The sequence below is a fragment of the Dacryopinax primogenitus genome (assembly GCF_000292625.1).
Source record: "Dacryopinax primogenitus strain DJM-731 SS1 chromosome Unknown DACRYscaffold_5, whole genome shotgun sequence".
Lineage (NCBI taxonomy): Eukaryota > Fungi > Basidiomycota > Dacrymycetes > Dacrymycetales > Dacrymycetaceae > Dacryopinax > Dacryopinax primogenitus.
The window spans coordinates 851,071-870,220 of NW_024467202.1; the positions used below are offsets into that span (position 1 = coordinate 851,071).

Consider the following 19,150-nt stretch of genomic DNA (forward strand, 5'->3'; position numbering starts at 1 on the left):
GACATTGCATGATGTTTTGAACTCAGCAATCTTGAAAGTGTCCAGCATTATCTAGAAGGACTTGCTCAAGGGGTCAAGGTATTGGAGAAGGCCTTGCTCGCTACCAGCCCCCCCTTGATTCCAAGAGACAAGGAACCAATCTTGCATGCCATCTGTGCTGCACATTCAAGTTTCAAGCTCAAATCTGACATTTGAATGCCTCTTCGAATGGCATCTCAAACTCAGCTGGACCAGACTATTGGAAGCCAGAAGTGGACCCTAGACATAGCATTAGGTAATGTAGATTACACATAGATTAGTAGTAGTCCAAAGGTCTGAACCACTCTGAACATATATAGGTGGACTTAGATACTTCAGATAGGGATCTTGACTTGGACTCCTCTCTTACTTACTGTCAACTGCACCTGTTCAAAACGGGTATCTCTCTAACTTACAACTAATACTACTGCTTTACTTTAAAGTCACTCCTTGCTCTAGCTCCCTCTTAGACTGATCTGAGCCTCAATTTGACTGCTCAACCTTTGGAAGCCACCCCCATTCACCTCATATGGCTCATTCCCCTTCCATTCCTTGTTTGGACCCCCTTCAGACTGCTGCAACAGGCCTCAGAACTCTCACAAGACTCTTCAGATTTGCATTTGAGTGGCTCTACTGTAGGAGGCTATGATTTGATTAGGTCAGATTCTGTCTGCTACTACCTACTATGATGTACAGGTCACCACTGTCATCTCCCCCTCCAGCAGACCTTCTCCTGATGCCTCATTGGGAGGTGTAGAGTACATTTGGTGACTGACATAGGATTTTTTGAATAAATTCTGGTTGGGGAGAAAACTTGGGGCATTCAGTTATGGATCAAGTGGTCTGCCTAAGTGACCATCAAACTGACCACCCAAAGCAGGGCACAGTTCCGAAACCAGAAACCAAAACCTCAGCCCTCAGAGTCTACCCCTGCCCATTCTAAAGATCTGCCTCCATCAGAAAGCTAATCCAACTTGTCCACTGACCCAAGACAGATGCCATATATGACTATGGAATTGATCTGGGAAGAAGTCAAACCAACAAGCCTACCCTCAGATATCAAACACGCACTTGAAAACCTCACAATCACCATGCCAGATCCAGTGATGCCACTTTGAATGAGCAAGCATGCTCCAATGCTGCTCTCTGCTTGGCCAGAACATGTCATCAGATTTCTCAACAATGTGGAACAACTGTGCAAAAGTTGCAAGGTTCTGCCAGAGCAATGGGTAAAATATTGCCTCATATATGTCAACATGGAAGTCTTTCAGGTATGGGACATGGCAGAAGAAAGTCATGCAGCAAGTCCAAAGTATGACAAGTTCCGAAAGCAGATTCTAGCTTTCTATCCAGGAGCTACAGATTCGAGCCGGCTATATTTGAGACTCAACCTGGAAAAACTTGTTTTGAAGAGTGCAGCCCTTCCCATGGACAGCAGGGCTCAGTTCAGAGAATACCAATGGCAGTTTTTGAGAGTATCCCAGTGGCTGGTTTGGAAGGAATACCTTTCAAAGACTGAGCAACAACAGATGTTCATGCAAGGATTCCATTACAAATTTCAGGAAAACTTTGATCAAGGCTTCTCTCAAAATACCCCGATTCAGTGCCCAATGATCCTTGGCCCTTGGACAACACAGTTACGATGGCCATGCTCCTACTGGTGAACACCCTGGCAAGTGGAGAGATTATTTCTCTCAATCCTGGAATGGCAGCCATCTTGGTCAAATCGGAAAGGGAAGTGGCTTTAGCTTGAATCAAGAATTTGATTCCAAACATCAAGGTGGAAGTGAACCTGAACATACAGGAATGCATGCTAGAGGTACTTACCCAGCTCAAGGAAAAGTTCAAAACAATGGCTACCAGAGCAACTTATAATACAAACCATTCAAACAACTGGTGTCAGAGCTCAAATCAATGGCAAGGCAGAAATCAAGCTTTGAACAATGATGGGAACAGTCAGAATGGATGCCTATGGTGTGGAGTGCTGGATCACTTCATGAGGGAGTGTTCTCCTCTTGAGGAGAGCCTTCAAACCAGTATGTTATTCAGAACTCCCAGAACAAGATAACACTTCCGGATGGAGTGCCGATTCCTTCATGGCCTCCTGGGGCACTGAGAGACCATGTTTGTGCATGGTATGCCAGAAATGCTGATCCAACCCAAAAGGTGTCCAAAATAATGGTCCAATGGGTGGTGTGCAAAAACTCACAAGGGAAAGAGGGGAGAGATGGGGAAAAATTGGTAGAAATGCCAGAGTCAGCCTGAAGCTGAGCTGTCAGAAATTGGTTGGTAAATCAGAGCTCAGTGTCTGTCTAGTCAAGTGTCACAATAAGTCAAGTCAAGTACACTGAGTCAAGTCAAATCTGCCTATCCAGCAAGGGGATAATTGGATCCATATAATGCTATTGGAAAAGGGGCAGAATAAGCTAGATACAGGAGTTTCTGGAAACTACTTATACTAGCTACTAAAAACCATACTCTATACTAATCTGGTCTCTGGATACCTCTCCTAGGCAGGCATTGGCATGCTGAATATCCGTGTGGGTCAATCCCATTGCAGAGGAAACCTGCTGTCATCATCCAGGTGGTCCTGTTGCCTGGGGAATCCTAGTAGTTGCCATACCAAATATCCAGGGGGGGTTGAGACTCATTGCCAGGGTGCATTGTCCATGTAGTGAGGTCCTGTAGTGCTTTGCAATGGTCTCTAAGGCCTGAAAATAGCCATGGGAATACCTGCCTGACACACCCTGCCAGAGGTGGGGTTGTTCAGTGGAGCACCTACCCTATTCCTGGGACCTTGGGACCAGGTCTTACAGGCAAAAATTACATCATTTTGGTCCTGTTGTGCTGTGCAGAAGCACATCATGTGACTGTTACTGCCAGTTCATCTTGAACTGAATGCAGGGTGGGAGGGGGGGGGGGGGGTGGCAGGAACTGCACAGAACAGTGGACTATACAATGCTGATACTGTACATTACAAGAATACAAGTAGTATCATCATGTGCCCAAGGTCCCAGGTCTGCACGGAGCGCCTACCCTATTTTTAACACATGCCGCGGGCGGGACCAAAGTACCAACATAAGCAGAGTGGCAACGGACTGAATATAAGTGAAATTAAAGTTGATCCACTCACGGTACATGTTCTCGCTGAAGGAGAAACAGGAAACAAGGGAACGGGAGCCGCTGATCGGATCATCAAATGTCTCAGCACCATCACCATCACTGAATCACCAAATCGATTACAGAAGCTGATCCAGATCGGAGTGCCGGATTGGAGTATGCTTCGATCAGGGATTCATTGCCCTTTACACACATACGTGTGTACACGTGGATAATGAATGGTATACAGATCGCAATAAAAAAGAATACAACAATATGGGGTTTGTCTCTCGTCCATAACAAGAATTATCATTTACCAGGCGGTGAAGGGAAAGGTTCAGGCCAACTTCAACATCCCTCCTAAGCCCATCTCAGGGGACTTCAGGAGCTTGGCACTCCGTGGGAGTGCATGTCCGGCATCTGAATCGCAGATCAACAATGATTAACCCCCTCCCATAAACTAAGAACGTACCACCGCGTCCCCCTCCTCGACTACAGGTTCCAGCACCGTGCCCCTATACTTTTTGACCTCTTTCGCGGACGTTTTAGCAGAGGCACCGTGACGGAAGGGACGGTGAGGATACAAGACGCGCAGGTTTTGGGATGTGCGCAGGGCGGTTCGCATGTTGAGTTCGGTGTGGGGATGTCGGAAAGGCGAGGGCTCATATAGCTCCGATCATGGTGGACGAGACGATGATGTCATTGATGAGCACGCACGTGGTTCATAGCGCCGGACGTCCCTGAGCCGAAGAAATGTGCGGCGTCTCCGGCTACTTCGTTCATTTCTGCACTCAAGGGTTATGACAACTCGAATATCAATAGGACTTACTCTACATGCATGTAGGCGACATATGCTAGCAGGGCGGCATATCTCGATCACCCAAAAAGCTGTGGCGCTCTTGTCCTTGCCCCCTTTGGCCCTGGTGCGCCGACCTTACTGGCCGCGAGCTGTCCGACAACCAGGACTCGCCCACCTGCATACATCTCACACTCTCCGATATCTCCCTCCACCACCGAAAACACCCCCAGAAGAGAAGCCCTCCTCCGACGTATCCTCGCCTACCTCCCCCGCTGATCCGCCCACACAACACGAAAACATCTACACGCTCCCCAACCTTCTCACCACTTCCCGCATACTCGCCTGTCCCGTCCTAGGCTACGCGATCTTGCAAGGCTCTTGGCCCCTTGCCACCGGCCTCTTACTTTATGCGAGCGTTACAGACTGGCTAGACGGCTGGATAGCAAGGAAATGGGAGATGAAGAGTGTGCTGGGGACCATATTGGACCCTGCGGCGGACAAGGCGCTCATGACTACCTTAACTGTGACGCTAGCAATGAAGGGTCTTCTTCCAGGTACGTCTCTCCGCTCATGCTCGTCAAAGCAGAACTGACAAGTCGACAGTTCCACTCGCCGTAATCATCATAGGCCGTGATGTCTTCCTGGGCATATCAGCCTTCTGGTGGAGATACACCTCTCTTCCCCCACCTGTGCGTTCACTGCGGCTCATCCTGTCCTTTTCTGAGACGGTTCTCATATTTCGTAGAAAATTTTCACCAGATACTGGGACTTCTCTATCCCTTCTGCCGAAGTGCAACCTACGGAGATCAGCAAGGTCTTCCCTTTCTCCTACACTCTCTCAAGTGCTGACAGGAATACTGTAGATGAACACTGCCCTCCAGCTATTGCTTATGGGCGTGACGACCATCAGTCCCTTGATATCCTATGACCTGTCAGCGCCATTACGTGTATTACAGTACGTCCGCCCCTCTCTCCGTACGGAACAGGCTGACGTGGAATGCGCAGGTGGATCGTAGCAGGGACAACTATCTGGAGCGGTCTGGGATATCTGTTTAATAACCAGAGCGTGCGGTTGGTAGCGAAGCTCCCGAAGAAACCATGATGGTTGTAAGGAGCATGCTTATTCCACATACTAGTATCGCGTCACATTAACTCTAATCGAACATTGGGACTTGTTGCAGAATATGGTACATGTGCACGACAGGAAAGGATACAAGGATAGGACGGTACAGAGAGAGACTACGCCGCTGCGGAGCGTCGACGGCGCGCATCTTCGAGGGCCGCATACATCTTGGGACGATGAGCTTTCTGGCTCCGCCATTGGCTGCTCGCACGTCTGTTTTCCGCGTGAGCAGGTTGTGCATGAGTTTTAGTAGCGCAACCTACTGGATTCTTGACAAGAAGACGACCGCTTGAACTGCACTGCGCAGGCTGATTGGGTGCTCTATACGATGCACACCTGCGATAAGCGTTGGGACCTTCGATAACCTGTTCACGGCATTAGCGACGTCGTGGTGCAAGCATGACAGCGACATACGGAAGTTTGGCTGTCTGCACGAGGATGCTTTGTAGGTAGCGTTTCTGATAGCTAAGGTCCAGACGGAAGACACACTCTCGCTTGTACATGTCCTTTACATACTGTACCTGGACAAGCAATCCCTTACACTCTTTCTTGTGCTGCGCACGGAGCTGCTCCAGCTCTTCGGAATCTCTGTCTGGCGTGTCAGCGGATAATCACCGTTGATATGCATCGACTCACGTTGCACACACATGTTCTGCCAGAGCTCCTTCCCATCGCCGAGCTTGCGCTTGCGCTGCATCGAGCTGTTCTTTCACGAGTCGGACCTCAGTCGCAGACCGCTGTTTCTGGCGTTCGCTCTGGGCTTTCTCCTCGGACCGCTTGATCTCCAGCCGATCCTTCTCCCCTTGGAGGTCTGACAAATTCTTTCCAAAGAGATCCGCTTCCTTACGCAGTCGACGAAGGTCTGCTTCTAAATCCTGGATCAGACGCTGGACTTCACGACGGTCGTCGTGTAGGTGTGCCCTCTGTTGTTCTGCGGACTGGAGTTCTTCAGCCATGGCCGCTAGTTCCAGTCGATAGCGTTCGGTGAGCGCCTCCCGATCATCCTTCTCTTGCTGTAGTTGCTCGAGATACTGTGAATCACAATCAGGCGTGCTCGACTCATCAACCATTGGTCCTCACATCCTGGGTATCGCTCAACCTTTTCTGGAGGGTGCTCTGACCAGTAAGCAGAGTGTCGCGTTCCTTGCGGAGATTCCGGATTTGGTCCTCATTCTCCTGGAGCCGTTGCATATTTCCACGATTCTGCTTTTCGGAAGCGCCTTTGGCTAATTGATGATCATTAGTGCGGTACAATCTTGTAGGGAATGGCCTCTACCTTGCAGGGTAGCTTGAAGCTGAGTGTTGGTTCGCTTAGCATCGTCCAGCGCGACCTTGATGTCATCAAGTTCCTGAGACCGGTCTTAGCCGTAGGCCAAGCTGTCTCAGCGCCAGGGGACTTACAGTTTGCCGCTGCTCTAGCTGACGGCTAATCGAAATTCTTTCCCTCTGGGTTCGAATTTGTTCTTGCGTCAACGCATTAATTTCATTGCGATCTGTACGAATCTCGGAGCGAAGGTGAGAAATTGTGGCTCGAGCATCGTCCAGGTCCTGCGATCAATCAGAACGTACTATTTGCATGACTTATTGGGTAAACTTACCGCTTGTAGAGATGCTTGCTCACGTTGCTTTGTGTCTTTGAGGCGCTGGAGCTCTGCGTTGGTTCGTCCCTTCTCCGTGGTGAGGGCATCGAGTTCTCGCTGAGTCCGACGTCGGTCTTCCTCTCGATTAGACTCGGTTTCTCTCCATTGCCCGCGCTGAATAGACATGTTGGCCTTGAGCACTCTCAACTCTTCATTCAGCTGAGCGAGTGCGGCCCGATCAATCGGGGACTCCTGAGTTGCATCCATATCCAATGACATCTCAAGTTGATCGATGCTGTCAGATTTGGTCAGCTGAACGCATTGCTGACAGGAAAGCAAGTGACCTTTGATCCATATCTCCGACGTCCAAGTGCAACAGGTCTGATGCATCGAAGCGTTTCTTGCACTTGACACATTTGAGCCTTACCACACGCTTTTCAAGAACATGTTCACGGCGAATAAATACGTTGAGTTCTCCTTGCAATTGTTGACGCTTATCGATTTCATCATGAAGGCGCTGCAGAACCACGTTGTTGTGGCCGAACGCGTCCTGCAGACCATCGAGTTCATCATCGACCTCTCGCTCCTTCGCTGCTACCTCTTCTCGGAGACGCTGGATTTCTTGCACCAGCGGAGCAACGTGCGCGGCACTGAATGTAGTATTTTTCAACCAAGACAACTGATACTAACGGTTAGCAAGTACCAAGTCGCCAAAACGGAGACTGACATCTTTCAGCGGGCTGCCCGGAGTCGCCGCCATCTTCAAGGCTTGAATTGACCTATGAACAGCGCTTGGAGTAAGGTCCACGGTGGTGTTCTTTCGCGCTGGCGTCTGCAGCTTGTCCACAGGCGACGATAAGGCAAGCGCTTCCTTGAGAAGCGCGTTTTCTGTCTTAAGACTGTCCGCCTCAGCTGTAATCGCATCTACGATAGCGTTCTTAGCTGGAGAGTTTGCAAGCTGAGATCGGAGTCTGCCAATTTCGCGGTCCGCTATGTCGAGCTCATCCTGAAGCGCCGCGAGTTGTGCGTCATGGGCCGGGTCATGAACCATCTCCTCGGCTGTGTCGTTATTACTCGATTTGTCAGGTCGCAGTCGTTGCGCAAATTCGAGCTCTTCTTCCTTGTCCTTCAGAGACGCTTCCAATTCCTGGATGACATCCTGGCAAGAAGTCAATTGTTGCGATAGATGAGTTGCAGCTGCCCGCAAATCATCTAGTTCTGTCTCTTTATTGGCAAGGACAAGACGCAGGTCGGCTATCGTCACTTCTGCTTCATCTAACCGAGGTTGAAGTGATCGCAGGCGCTCCACGGTGGTCGTGAGCCTGTCCACCTCGGTCGAAGCCTTATTGGCCAACGTGTCACTGGATGTAACAGCACGTCGGAGGTCATCGAGCTTCATTTGGGCTTCTTTAGAGCGGGTGGCTGCCTCTTCTCTCTCGGTGTCACGCTCAGCTCGCTCAGCCTCGAGACGAGCTTGGAGGACCTTCACTTGTTCCGACTCGGTGGATGCTTCGTCCGCGACTTTCTCTTTTAGGGACTGAATCTCGCGGTCCCGGGCCTGAATACGATTTTCGAGTTCCTTAACGATGGAATCGATACCTTCTTCAGCAAGTCTGACTTCCTCATCATGCTTTGCCTGAGCAGCGGTCCTCTCGTCTGTCTCTTGCTTAGCAATGTCTTGCCAGTGACAGCCGTCATCTCTGGCTTGTTCTAGGTCTCGCATGAGAACTTTGAGTTTCGATTCGGCCTCTGCCTCCTTTCGAGCTGCACTCAGCTTGAGTTCGTTGACGGCATCTTCAAATTTTTCGCGTTCAGTGTTGGCCTCATCAAGTTCCTCTCGTAAGCTGGCGACTACATAATGCCACTCTTCAGCCTGGGCTACCGACTCCTCCACCTCGGAGCCGGTATGCACGCTCGGCTGCTGTGGACCAACGGAACTACCGGTGTGGTGGCTGGACGACGAAGTTTCATATTCTTTCAGAGCTAGATGCAAACCCAAGTTCTCTTCGACCAGCTTTTCGTTAAGCTTGTGCAGGTAACCGTTCATTTTGGCCACATTGAATCTGGTTTCACCGATGGCAGGATCGAAGCTTGTGTTTGCTCTCAGGTTGGTGGTCAGGTCATTATTCGTTGAGGGCGTAGAAGTCGTCGCAGAAGCGAAAGAAGCACGGCGTTCCAGGGATAACCGAATGAGTGGATGAGGAGTTCGACGCACAGTGGCACGGTGTGGGTGCGGATGTGGGGTTGTACGAAGACGAGGCTTCGCACTGGAGAGCACCGATAACACATAAGAAGCGCGCCGGCTGGTGGCTGAGCGGGAGCTGGGCATCGCTGGGGTCTGCGGAACGGACATGATGGTGGTAAAATGCGAGTCCATGGGTGATTGTGGCAACGGTGGAAGCTTCGATACTGATGGTGATTGTACTTCGGTGGCCTCCTTTGCAACACTGGCTGGCGAGTTGGAGAATGCTCTTTTCATATGGGAAGTATCCCGATGACTAGACGGAGTATCCTGTGGAAGTGTGATATCGTATGATAAGTCCCCTGAGTCGGGATTCTGCTCCTTTGGTCGTTGGGATTTCGCTTGTTCCTCCTGGGAAATATTTGAAAAGGATGAATCGGACAACACTGGTACGAGTCGCTTGATTGCATTGGTAGACGACCGACGACGCATGTTTATGTTTTGCATGGGATCCCTCGGTGATGGCTATCTCCGCTGCCATGAGAGAAGAGCATGTAACGCAAGGATAGCCAACGTACCATGGGTGCAGAATGCACGCTGACTTGATACTCTTCGTACTCCTCAACCCCTGGCGGAGCACCAGAAATAAAGGACTCTTGCGCTTCGTGTAGCTCGTCCGACTTGACACTTTCTTCCCCTGCAGCGTTCTTAGCAAGGCCATCCTCTACTTCTTTCTCTTCCTCCAATTCCACCGTGCGATCACTCTTCCTGTCGTATTCCCCGCCACGCCCATGCTCCACTCCACTCCTGGAACCCGCACTTGATTTCATCCCTACAAATCTGACTGTGGAGGTAATTGACGACTCGATTGGGCTAGCCCTAAAGCTATTCTCCCGCCGCACGCCATTGGGCAATAGTGACGTACGGAGAGAGTTGACAAATTTGGACTGAGAGCCAGAAAGCTGTCGGGATCCACCCGAAACGAACCGAGATTCTGAGCCACGAAGAGCATTTGTCGCCAGGGGGGTTGAAGTCACTCGCGTTGCAGCCTCTTCAGCATCTGTCGGATCAGTTGGGAAGGATGTGATAGATCGCTCGCGTTCCTCCGACTCGGATGGTGTGACAGACGGGTACATAGGATCGGCAGGTCCATCCTCAGAATCATGCATGGGGAAGCTTGGTAGAGAAGGCATATCAACAAGACTGGCGTCGTTGATGCGCCGCATGATGCGGGATGGAGTTTCAAGAGTGGCCATGTTGGCGGTTGGTGCTCAACGTCCACGTCTCCCGTGAAGACGATGTGCGACGCGTAGGCCGACGCGTCACAGCCACATTGATTTTCTAATCACGTGATATTATTGAACCTGACCCGCACTAGTGTATATTGAGGGCAGTCGACATCGTTGCTTAAAAATGGGTGCTTGAAGCTGAATTGGTCACTTTTCTTAGCCACCACCTTAAAGATCTCATGGACCAACCGAATCTAATCTATCAGCAAGCTCACATCCGCTGCCCACCAACAGGCCTCAGAATCCATGACATTCTTGTTTTGCGTCACGATATTCCATTTGAACCGAACACTTGCTAATTCCAGATTGTCAATCGCCAGTGGTTGGGTCATGCATTTCCTCTCCTGGCCGTATTCTCGCTCGGGGTAAATGGACCATGTGCTCTTGCGCGGGAGAAGATGGGTCCCGTCGGATTCATCCTCGAAATTCCAGCTCAGGACCTCTCCCCTGACCGGTAGCTTTCTATCGCTTGATCTGTCAACCGATTCTACGCGGCAGCTGTCGAGACCGCCCAACAAACGTTCTCACTGGCTCTGTGAAAGTTCAATACGACGATCAGGGTCAATCGGCGCTTATCTCTTTGAATCCAACATGAACTTTCAGCACTCATTGTGCTGAAGTCATTGGAACACATCCGTTGCATCTTTGAGTTCAGCACAGCCTTGTATGGTGCCGGCATCATTGCATCAGAGGCGTGCTCACGAAGCCCGACAACACCTGCTGGATATCTCGATAATCTCTGCGGAAGTTGCTAGGCTTGGCGGGTACCCCATTTGGTGCTTCTACTTGCGTTCACATCCCTTCGGCCGGCAAGTCGGGAGGCAGATTCGATAAATGGGTGGCTAGATCAAGAATCTCCCTCCTCTCTTCATCCCCAACTCTCTCCCTTCAACCCCAACTGCTCACTCTCTCCCCACCTGTCTGGCAGAATGGCGGATCGCTTGCGTTGGCAGCCTTCTCTCCCCAGTTTGGCCGGGAAAGCCAGCAGTCGCAATCCACAGGTCTTCATTGACATTTTTGCACCTGGGCCAGCGCCAGTCAGTCCCACCACTTGATTAGTTGACCCGCGGTTATTGACCTGTTCCGTAGGCCTACCTTGCTCCACTTGAGGAGATCAGTCATGACAACTATCGCATCCTCACCATTGAATCACGTTGCTGCACGTTTTGCGCGCGCACTTTCCGTGCGTTGTGAAGTTACGTCACAATTCAGTAACGAATTCTCATGTGTTTTCTCAGCCCATCCTACGGCCCTGAGGAAACACCTGAGCGAGGGCACCGTACCCTGCAAGAAAGCCCAAACCTCGCAGCGTCATGGAGGATGCCGCTTCACATTCTTTGGATGGAAGTACAGTACGTTGTATCTCCGCGCGGTGGATGGCTAACTCATAAGTTCTTCTCAGGTCAGGGATCAGTTGACCCCGCCATTCGCAAACCGCTCATGCACACGAAGTATGCGAAACTAGAAGAATTCCAGAACCTCGAACATTCTCAGAAGGCCGCGTGGCTCACGAAGGTTTTCCCGAGTGTACGGTACCGATCATGTGTCGAAGCTTCTTTGAGTATTGATGACATATCCAGGAATTGCCTCAGACATCAGCTGCTACCTCGCCCGAGGCATCCCGGACGCGCATTCTGAGCCCATCTCAGGCAGCAACCCCAATAGCTTCGTCTTCGTCTTCTACGGCAGTGCTTACACCCGCACCAACTATCGCACACGTAAATGCGACGTCGATATCTGCATCGGCTTCTATCACTGGATTGGGTCGATCCATAGTGCACCTAACAATAATGCCTACCGAGCAACCACAGTTGATACGCGCCGAATCTGTGGCTTCGTCCGACTCGGACTCTGTCGAAGAGACACCAGCAACCCATTATATCCCCAGCGTACATTTGCCGAACTGGGAAGATGGTTTTGCCACCATACCATTCCACCAACAGTACGATAAGACAACCGAATGACGAGACTTTTCTGACTGACCTTTTCAAGGCATATCCTTCCACATGACATTCAAGGACATGTCACTCCGCTTCGCCGCGATCGCAACTTTTACAAGCACTTCCTCTTGGTCGAATTAGAAGCAATCAGAGTTGCCAACAATGACTATTTCAACACCCCTACAAATGACGCTGAGCAAGCCATGCGTCGTCGATGGGATCGCCCGCTGCATATCTCCAGTCCGGCATCCCCTTACATCAATGCTGCGTTCGTCGATCCAGGCGACACCAACCGTCCATTCTTCGATTGGTACGCCGGACAAGTGCTCAAGAGCGAGCGGTATCCAGATGGAAGTCTGCGCGCAACGGCCCAAAATTCCCCTTCATTCCTGAGCTCTCCCTGGCCGCGCAATGGAGAGACCGAACCGCCGCCTCCCGAGATCATTGCGATGTTCGGTATTGGTGGACAATTGGAACCGCAGCAACCGATTCTCCCTTACACGACTGCATATGATAATCACCCACAATTCGCTGCCCATCTGCCGGTTCAGACCACCTTCGTAACGCCCGAAGAGCATGCAATACCCCCGGACTTCAATGTAAACCCGCCGACGCACCAGAACGGATTTTATCACGGTTGGGCATCGTAATGAAGGACTGACTTTCTGTTTCCTTGTAGTATATATCGATCATTGTGTGGCGCTCTCGATTTTTTTGCTGACACTTGCGTTACGTTAGGTTGTACTGTACGCGGTTATGGCCTTGATGTGATTCCGAATTTCCAAATAGCTGCTCCGCAGCGTTGTCGCGACGTACGAGATGTGTATTTCTGTATGTTGATGACTGAGTAGTATACCGTTTCCCGATATGACCTCGGTGTTATTCATTTCTTTCGGTCTGTATTTCACGGTTCTAATCCGGTGTTGTATTCAGGAACGATCTGTAATGACTGGGTGATAGTAACGATGGCGTTGGTCTGGAGATAACCCCGATTGAGAATACCTAAACGGAGGATATACCCACCCAGATAGGATCCAAAGTTCAGGCGAACGGGGCTGAGCGCTTCCCCAGATGGTGGAGAACAGCGTGACCAATTGTCCTCATGCCGAGCTGCCCTGCACCCAATCTGCGGTTTCCAAACGCAGCGAGGTGACTGACAAAGATGGCACCATCGTCGTCCCCAGCACAGGATCCGCGATGGAACGCACAATCTAATACGGGTTCGCGATCTCGGGAAACAGCGGTCGCGGCCATCAAGAGCGCATGAGCGCCTCGATCTGTAGATGTGAGAAGAAACAGGATGAAGAGCGACAGAAGTTGGAATGAAACCGGCTCCCGAGATGTTGATAGGAGGTCAGGTGCTCGGTGCAGAGTTCGGTCATTCGGAACCCCCGAGTCATGTAGAAAGTGGAAATACGTTGTCTTCCCGTATTGCAACGAGCGATAATGAAATCTCGTTCTCGGAACGGTTCCGGCGATTTATATGGCGAATGGCAACGGCAGGGCAATATCCGTCCACTCGATCGTGCTTCGTCGGTTATTATTTCTGAAGCAAAATCCCATAAGAGTAACTATCGCCGGACTCGCAAAAGCGATTCGTTTTCCTCGTTTGCTTGCAAGCCGAAGAGGAGCAAGGTAGAAATGGTGGGCGTCCACCACGTGGCGTTATCCAGTTCGCCACTTGTGTCGTTCTCCATCTGTCCGATCTCAACTCTTCTATCCCTAACTATATACTAACCAATGTTCCAACAACCTCAGACGCAGTATAATCCCTACGGCTCACAAAGCCAACAACAGGTGCCTCAGCAGCCTCAGCAGCAGCACAGCGTTAACACTCCGCCCAACTTTTACCAGTCAGGTGGTGTGCCAAACCGCCCACAGCTGTTCCAGTCACCATCTCAGTCGAACATCGCGAGGGTACCGGATCAGTCCAAAGACACTGTCAATCCCTCGTCTCTGCAAACAACGTACCTTCCTGGATATCTGATCGCCTCCCAGGCTGGTCGGGTGCGCTATCTTTATTGTGACATGATCCGGTGCTGACCGGACCCCAAGGGACCACCAGCGTCGATCTGGGCAACTCCATCGGTCGAAAAGACCACACCGACAAAAGAAGACGAGAACCCGTTTGCGAAAGAGGCGCCGATTTTCAGAGACTCCAGGGATGGTGCATCAACGTCTTTCAACAACAGCACACCGTACACCTCCCGGACTGGCTTCACTCTTGCGAAAGGGTAAGTCTTTCTTCTATGCTGCCTTTCTGCTCTAAACGAGGGACTCAGCACACCAGGTCGGTCACCGGGAGAGCGCCCGACACCCTACTCTCCTGAATACACGCGCAACACCCCACCTGAGGATGAGGACTCCGTTCCCCAAGTCTCGCTGAGCGACATCCCCCCCGGACCACGACGCCGCCCAGCAGGTCCCGATGACAGCGGCTTCTCCCTCGCATCTGACATCAGCGGCGTGGGGATCGCGCCTCAGGTCATCAAGCTTGTCGTCTTTGGCTTCCCGGCACACATGACAACAAGGATAATCAAAGACTTTACGAGCTTTGGGAAGGACCAAGTGCTGAGCCAGGAAATGGGACCAGAGGGGAGTAACTACTTCGTAGTGGGGTACCGTGACCCCGCGCTTGCTGCCAGAGTGGCGCGGAGGAACGGGGAGTTGATGGATGGCATTTATCGTATTGGAGTGATGTACCAAGTACGTGTCGTACCGCACTTGACCGATTAGTCCGCTGACGTCCTGCAGGACCCACGACAGCAACCGATCGACGGCATGCTCCCGTCTACCACCCCACCGCCAGATGCCTCCCTTGCCCCCGCTTCTGCCACGTCTCCACACCACCTCCAAACGCGAGCGTCCAATGTCTCCCTCGCCAACACCTCCGCGTTGATCCCGAACCCACCCAAGAAGTCGACATACGAATGGCTCACGGGGATGTTCGTTCCCCCACCTACGCCGGCGAAGCCCCTGCCGGGACAAGTACTGCCGCCCTCCTTGACCGCTCCGGCAGCGGCAGCCCCGACTCCTGCAGCGCCGACGGCACCAGCGGCACAGCCATGGGGTGTTACCACCGCGGTGAACAAAGTCTCTGAGTTGGTATTTGGCTGGTAGCATATACAAACATACTCTTGCACGGTCAGTCATGGCGTTGGTACATTTTCTCTGCAATAGCTCGATACCCTCGGTCATCGACCGACAATTAGCAAGTTTAAACAGATATGTCGGCGATAATTGATAATGTTTCATGTGCGAGTGATGTGCAGACGTTCTGGGGGTAAACTGGAGTACAAGATATCCCATTGACGGACAAGTTTGACGTGTGTGTGGATCCCACGTGAAGTTTCAGAGTCGCTGTACGAGGTCGCTATAGATAGATGAGACAGTTGGAGGAGCTGTCCCACTACTAGAAACAAATTCCACCAACATTCCCAACGTACAATCGCGGCCATCGTTCAGGCCAGTAGGCAGGCGGTGATGTGCAGTCTCATCACCGTCCTGTCCCAAGCCCTGCACCTTGCAGCGGGTGCTTGTTCTCCTGTTCCCTGTTCCCATCATTGTCCCTTGCTTGGCTCCACTCCTCTAACCACCTACCCAACCGTTCCTCATCCACCCGATGCTTCATCACCCTTCCCCTTGTCCCCTCCCCTTGCTCCAAAATCAGCACAGGAATATCAAACTGATACAGCCTGCGCCATTTTTTGTTCTCCGGTTCCTGGATATCTACCAACTGGAGGTCGAATGGGTGGGAGAGTCGAACGTTTGCTAACTGAGATTTGGCCACCTGCAAATAAAGGAGATGAGATGCAGCTATTGTGCTGATACAGTGTCACTGACGTCACAGAGAGAGCAAAAAGGGCCAGTGAAGAGGGTTAGCCTGGGCAGGGGTTTCATCGGTTTTCTTGTCCGACGGAATAAACCAATTCCGTATATATAGAAGGATATCCACGAAATGATCCTAAGCAATAATACATTGCTGAGTTTGTAACCGGTTTCACGTTCACACGGGCCATATATTACCCCGCCCAGGGGTCGGTTATTGAGTAGCCGGATGGATCGGAAGCGCCTTCTCCGCTGTGATGATCGACGCCTTCCCCGCTTTCATTCTGACACAGTGACCGGGTCTACAGCAAAGGGGGTTATATAGCCCCTTTACTCTTTACGTCCACCTCATACCTTCACCGACTTCTAGCCATGTCACTCCAAACACCTATCACAGAGCTGTTCAAGATCCAACATCCTATCCTCCTCGCAGGTATGCTTTCGTCTCACTCATCATATCCGCCTACTAATACACAACAGGGATGAACGTCGCTGCTGGCCCCGAGCTCGCCGCGGCCGTCACCAACGCGGGAGGCATGGGCGTGATTGGCGGTGTGGGGTACACACCGAGGGTGCTCACGCAGCAGATCAAGATCCTCAAGGATAACCTGAAGGACAAGAACGCGCCTTTTGGTGTGGACCTGCTGCTTCCCCAAGTGGGAGGTAATGCGCGCAAGACGAACGTATGTTCGTCAATTTACTACTTGATGAAGGGGAGCTCACTTGGAGGCAGTATGATTATACCAAGGGCCAGCTGCCAGCGTTGATTGATGTGATCATCAAGGAGAAAGCCGCGCTGTTTGTGTGTGCCATCGGTATCCCTCCCAAGGAAGTGGTCGACAAGCTTCACGCGGCGGGGATCCCCGTGATGAACATGGTTGGGCATCCCAAGGTACTCCCGTCTCACATGTAGTTTTTCCCATTTGCTGATCATGTTGGGATTGCTTGCAGCACGTTCCCCGCGCACTCGCAGCCGGTGTCGACCTCATCTGCGCCCAAGGCGGTGAAGGCGGCGGGCACACCGGCTCCATTCCCTTCTCCCTCCTCATGCCCGCCTGTGTCGACGCTTGCCGCGGAAAACGTTCCTCGTTCACGGGTCAACCGATCCACGTCATCGCCGCCGGTGGGGTATACGACGGGCGCGGGCTGGCCGCGGCGCTTATGTTCGGTGCGCAGGCGGTGTGGGTTGGCACGCGTTTTGTGGCTAGTACGGAAGCGGGTGCGCCGAGGATGCATAAGGAGGCCGTCACGTCTGCTGGATACGATGACACGATCCGAAGTGTGATCTTCTCTGGTCGCCCGCTGAGAGTGAGGAAGACCCCATACGTTGAAGACTGGGAAAACAACCGCCAGGCAGAGATCGCCGAGCTCACAGGAAAGGGGATCATCCCCGCTGAAAAGGACTTAGAGGAGCACCCGGAGAAGAGTCTTGAGGCTCGTCCATGGCTCATGGGTCAGGTCGCAGGGGCGATTGGGAGTGTGAAGCCTGCGAAGGAGATCGTGGATGAGATGGTGCAAGGGGCTGTGGAGCAGTTGCGCATGGGGGCGGGCTTAGTTAAGGGACGGGCGAAGCTTTGAGGAAGGACCCAGGGAGGAAGGAGGAGGAATCATGTCTTGTATATGTTGAAATGACAACCTTTGTGTCGTCTTCTTGCAATGGTGTACTCGTTACCCCAGAAGGGCCAGAAATACGTGCATTTCTGGACATCGGATGTATGTATGCTGCGCAAACGAGGGAATGACGAAGGGGTATGACATTGCAGATCCTGATGATATAAAGTAGTACACCAGAACTAGAGGATATGCACCTTCCTCAGCTCTCCAAACTCACACTTCGCATCCGTCTTGGGATCAGTGACAAATCCCATACCTACCGCTGCCGCCTGCTGCTCCAATGCCTATATGTACGTTAGCGTTGAAATGATAGCAAACGGGGGAGCTCACCTCTTGGGAATAAACAGCCCCATTGGGGAAAGCCATTGGCGGGTTATCGCCGTTCGTGATCTGCCCGCTTATCCTACAAATCACCGTCGAGATACTGTGGTGGCTGAAGGGAACTTCCTTCGCGAGCTTTCCAAAGCCCTCGACGTCGCAGACCGGGCAGTCGGGGTTGCGCGAATCGCGATCGTAGCATGCTGGGTGCTTGAGCGCTGCTAGCCCGGCGTAGAGGGCGATATAGAGCATTGGTTCGGAGGAAAGGGAGGAGAGGGTGTATGCTGTTTGTCTGAAGGTGCGGGCGAGGACCTTCCACCGACTTAGGTCGTATAGCCGCTTATGCGGGCCTGTTATACTCCGCCCTCCGGAGGCGGAGGAGGCGAGGATGCCCATGGCCATCTCTAGCTCTGAACGGTGCTCGCTTTCCCAGGCAACGAGGTGCTTGCGCATATAGATGATCGCTTCCCGTGCTTTGGAGGCACGGATGAGCTCGATGAACTCTTGTAGCCGGAGATCGAACTCGAGATTGGAACGGAGTTTCTTGAGTGCGATCCGGTTCTCGGTGCACCAGTGCAGGGCTTGGGTACAGGAACGCGAGAGGAGGGAGTTCTCTATCGCACTGATTTCCGAGAAGAGCTCGATGTCCACCAGATCCTGGGATCCTATAATGAGGAGAGGCCGGCTGGTGAGAGGAAGAGCGTACCTCGATCCCTTTCGCATTTGCAACTGCTTTGGCAGTCTCTGTCCTCCCCGTTCTCAGCGCCCAATCGACGATCCACCTATCAAGCCTCGTCCTAGAAAAGCTTTTATACATGGGATCGTCCACACCCGTAAATGCATCGATCGCAGCTACGTGCTCGATCCTCTTCCTGACCTTCCCATGCGCAGGGGAGAGGGACCGGTCCTGGAGCTCCTCGACACGGTGCTTGAGCGTGCGTACTCGGGCGGTGAGATGATCGAGTTGAGCCGAGACTTGTTCGCGCGAGAGACCACCGACGAGACCCGTTTTGGATTTGTGTAGCAGATCTTTAGCGGTTGTGGACAGGAGGGCAAGATCCCGGTCTACAAGGCGTGTGGCATTACGGAAGCTCTTGCGGGATGCTTCAATAGGAACCTACGACATGTAAGCAGAAGCAGAGAATAAGAGCGTTGACAGTAACCTTTATGAAAGGTTGTTCAAAGAGGAGCGGTCCCTCTTGAACTGGCTTAAGTGCACTCATCCTGGCGGTCGTCGTCAGTCTCAGGGTGAGTGCACGCTTACCCCGCACAGGAAGGGACTGACACATCGCCGATCGGCTCCGGGACATGACGCGCTTCTCGGGAGCTTTTGGCCAACATCGACGCACAGTCACGCCAA

The 19,150-nt window shown here is 52.1% G+C and overlaps 6 protein-coding genes across 6 annotated transcripts; 4 read left to right on the top strand and 2 right to left on the bottom strand.

The window, feature by feature from the left end:
* Positions 1-3,498: 3,498 nt before the first annotated feature.
* Positions 3,499-3,742, bottom strand: DACRYDRAFT_105889 (uncharacterized protein; the record flags this gene model as incomplete). The annotated part of the gene is made up of 2 exons (XM_040768158.1): positions 3,499-3,537; positions 3,590-3,742. 2 exons carry the CDS (start codon positions 3,740-3,742, stop codon positions 3,499-3,501), a joined length of 192 nt encoding a protein of 63 aa, XP_040630626.1.
* A 226-nt stretch (positions 3,743-3,968) lies between these two features.
* On the top strand, positions 3,969-5,018 carry DACRYDRAFT_49857 (uncharacterized protein; the record flags this gene model as incomplete). Its single annotated transcript, XM_040774947.1, has 5 exons — positions 3,969-4,470; positions 4,520-4,605; positions 4,662-4,730; positions 4,780-4,871; positions 4,922-5,018. 5 exons carry the CDS (start codon positions 3,969-3,971, stop codon positions 5,016-5,018), a joined length of 846 nt encoding a protein of 281 aa, XP_040630627.1.
* A 6,001-nt stretch (positions 5,019-11,019) lies between these two features.
* DACRYDRAFT_105892 (uncharacterized protein) lies at positions 11,020-12,680 on the top strand (the record flags this gene model as incomplete). The annotated part of the gene is made up of 6 exons (XM_040768159.1): positions 11,020-11,127; positions 11,180-11,273; positions 11,329-11,442; positions 11,493-11,617; positions 11,671-12,032; positions 12,083-12,680. The coding sequence occupies 6 exons, from the start codon at positions 11,020-11,022 to the stop codon at positions 12,678-12,680; spliced, it is 1,401 nt and encodes a 466-aa protein (XP_040630628.1).
* Positions 12,681-13,562: 882 nt separating this feature from the next.
* Positions 13,563-15,150, top strand: DACRYDRAFT_99276 (uncharacterized protein; the record flags this gene model as incomplete). The annotated part of the gene is made up of 5 exons (XM_040777582.1): positions 13,563-13,729; positions 13,789-14,037; positions 14,086-14,264; positions 14,313-14,736; positions 14,785-15,150. Exons 4-5 carry the CDS (start codon positions 14,551-14,553, stop codon positions 15,148-15,150), a joined length of 552 nt encoding a protein of 183 aa, XP_040630629.1. The 5' UTR covers positions 13,563-13,729; positions 13,789-14,037; positions 14,086-14,264; positions 14,313-14,550.
* Positions 15,151-16,230: 1,080 nt separating this feature from the next.
* Positions 16,231-17,463, top strand: DACRYDRAFT_99277 (2-nitropropane dioxygenase; the record flags this gene model as incomplete). The annotated part of the gene is made up of 4 exons (XM_040777583.1): positions 16,231-16,291; positions 16,339-16,541; positions 16,592-16,750; positions 16,810-17,463. The coding sequence occupies 4 exons, from the start codon at positions 16,231-16,233 to the stop codon at positions 17,434-17,436; spliced, it is 1,050 nt and encodes a 349-aa protein (XP_040630630.1). The 3' UTR covers positions 17,437-17,463.
* A 134-nt stretch (positions 17,464-17,597) lies between these two features.
* DACRYDRAFT_21208 (macrophage erythroblast attacher) lies at positions 17,598-19,019 on the bottom strand. The gene is made up of 4 exons (XM_040772288.1): positions 18,954-19,019; positions 18,497-18,907; positions 17,803-18,447; positions 17,598-17,756 (listed from the first exon to the last, which is right to left on the bottom strand). The coding sequence occupies exons 1-4, from the start codon at positions 19,011-19,013 to the stop codon at positions 17,652-17,654; spliced, it is 1,221 nt and encodes a 406-aa protein (XP_040630631.1). The 5' UTR covers positions 19,014-19,019; the 3' UTR covers positions 17,598-17,651.
* Positions 19,020-19,150: the final 131 nt, after the last annotated feature.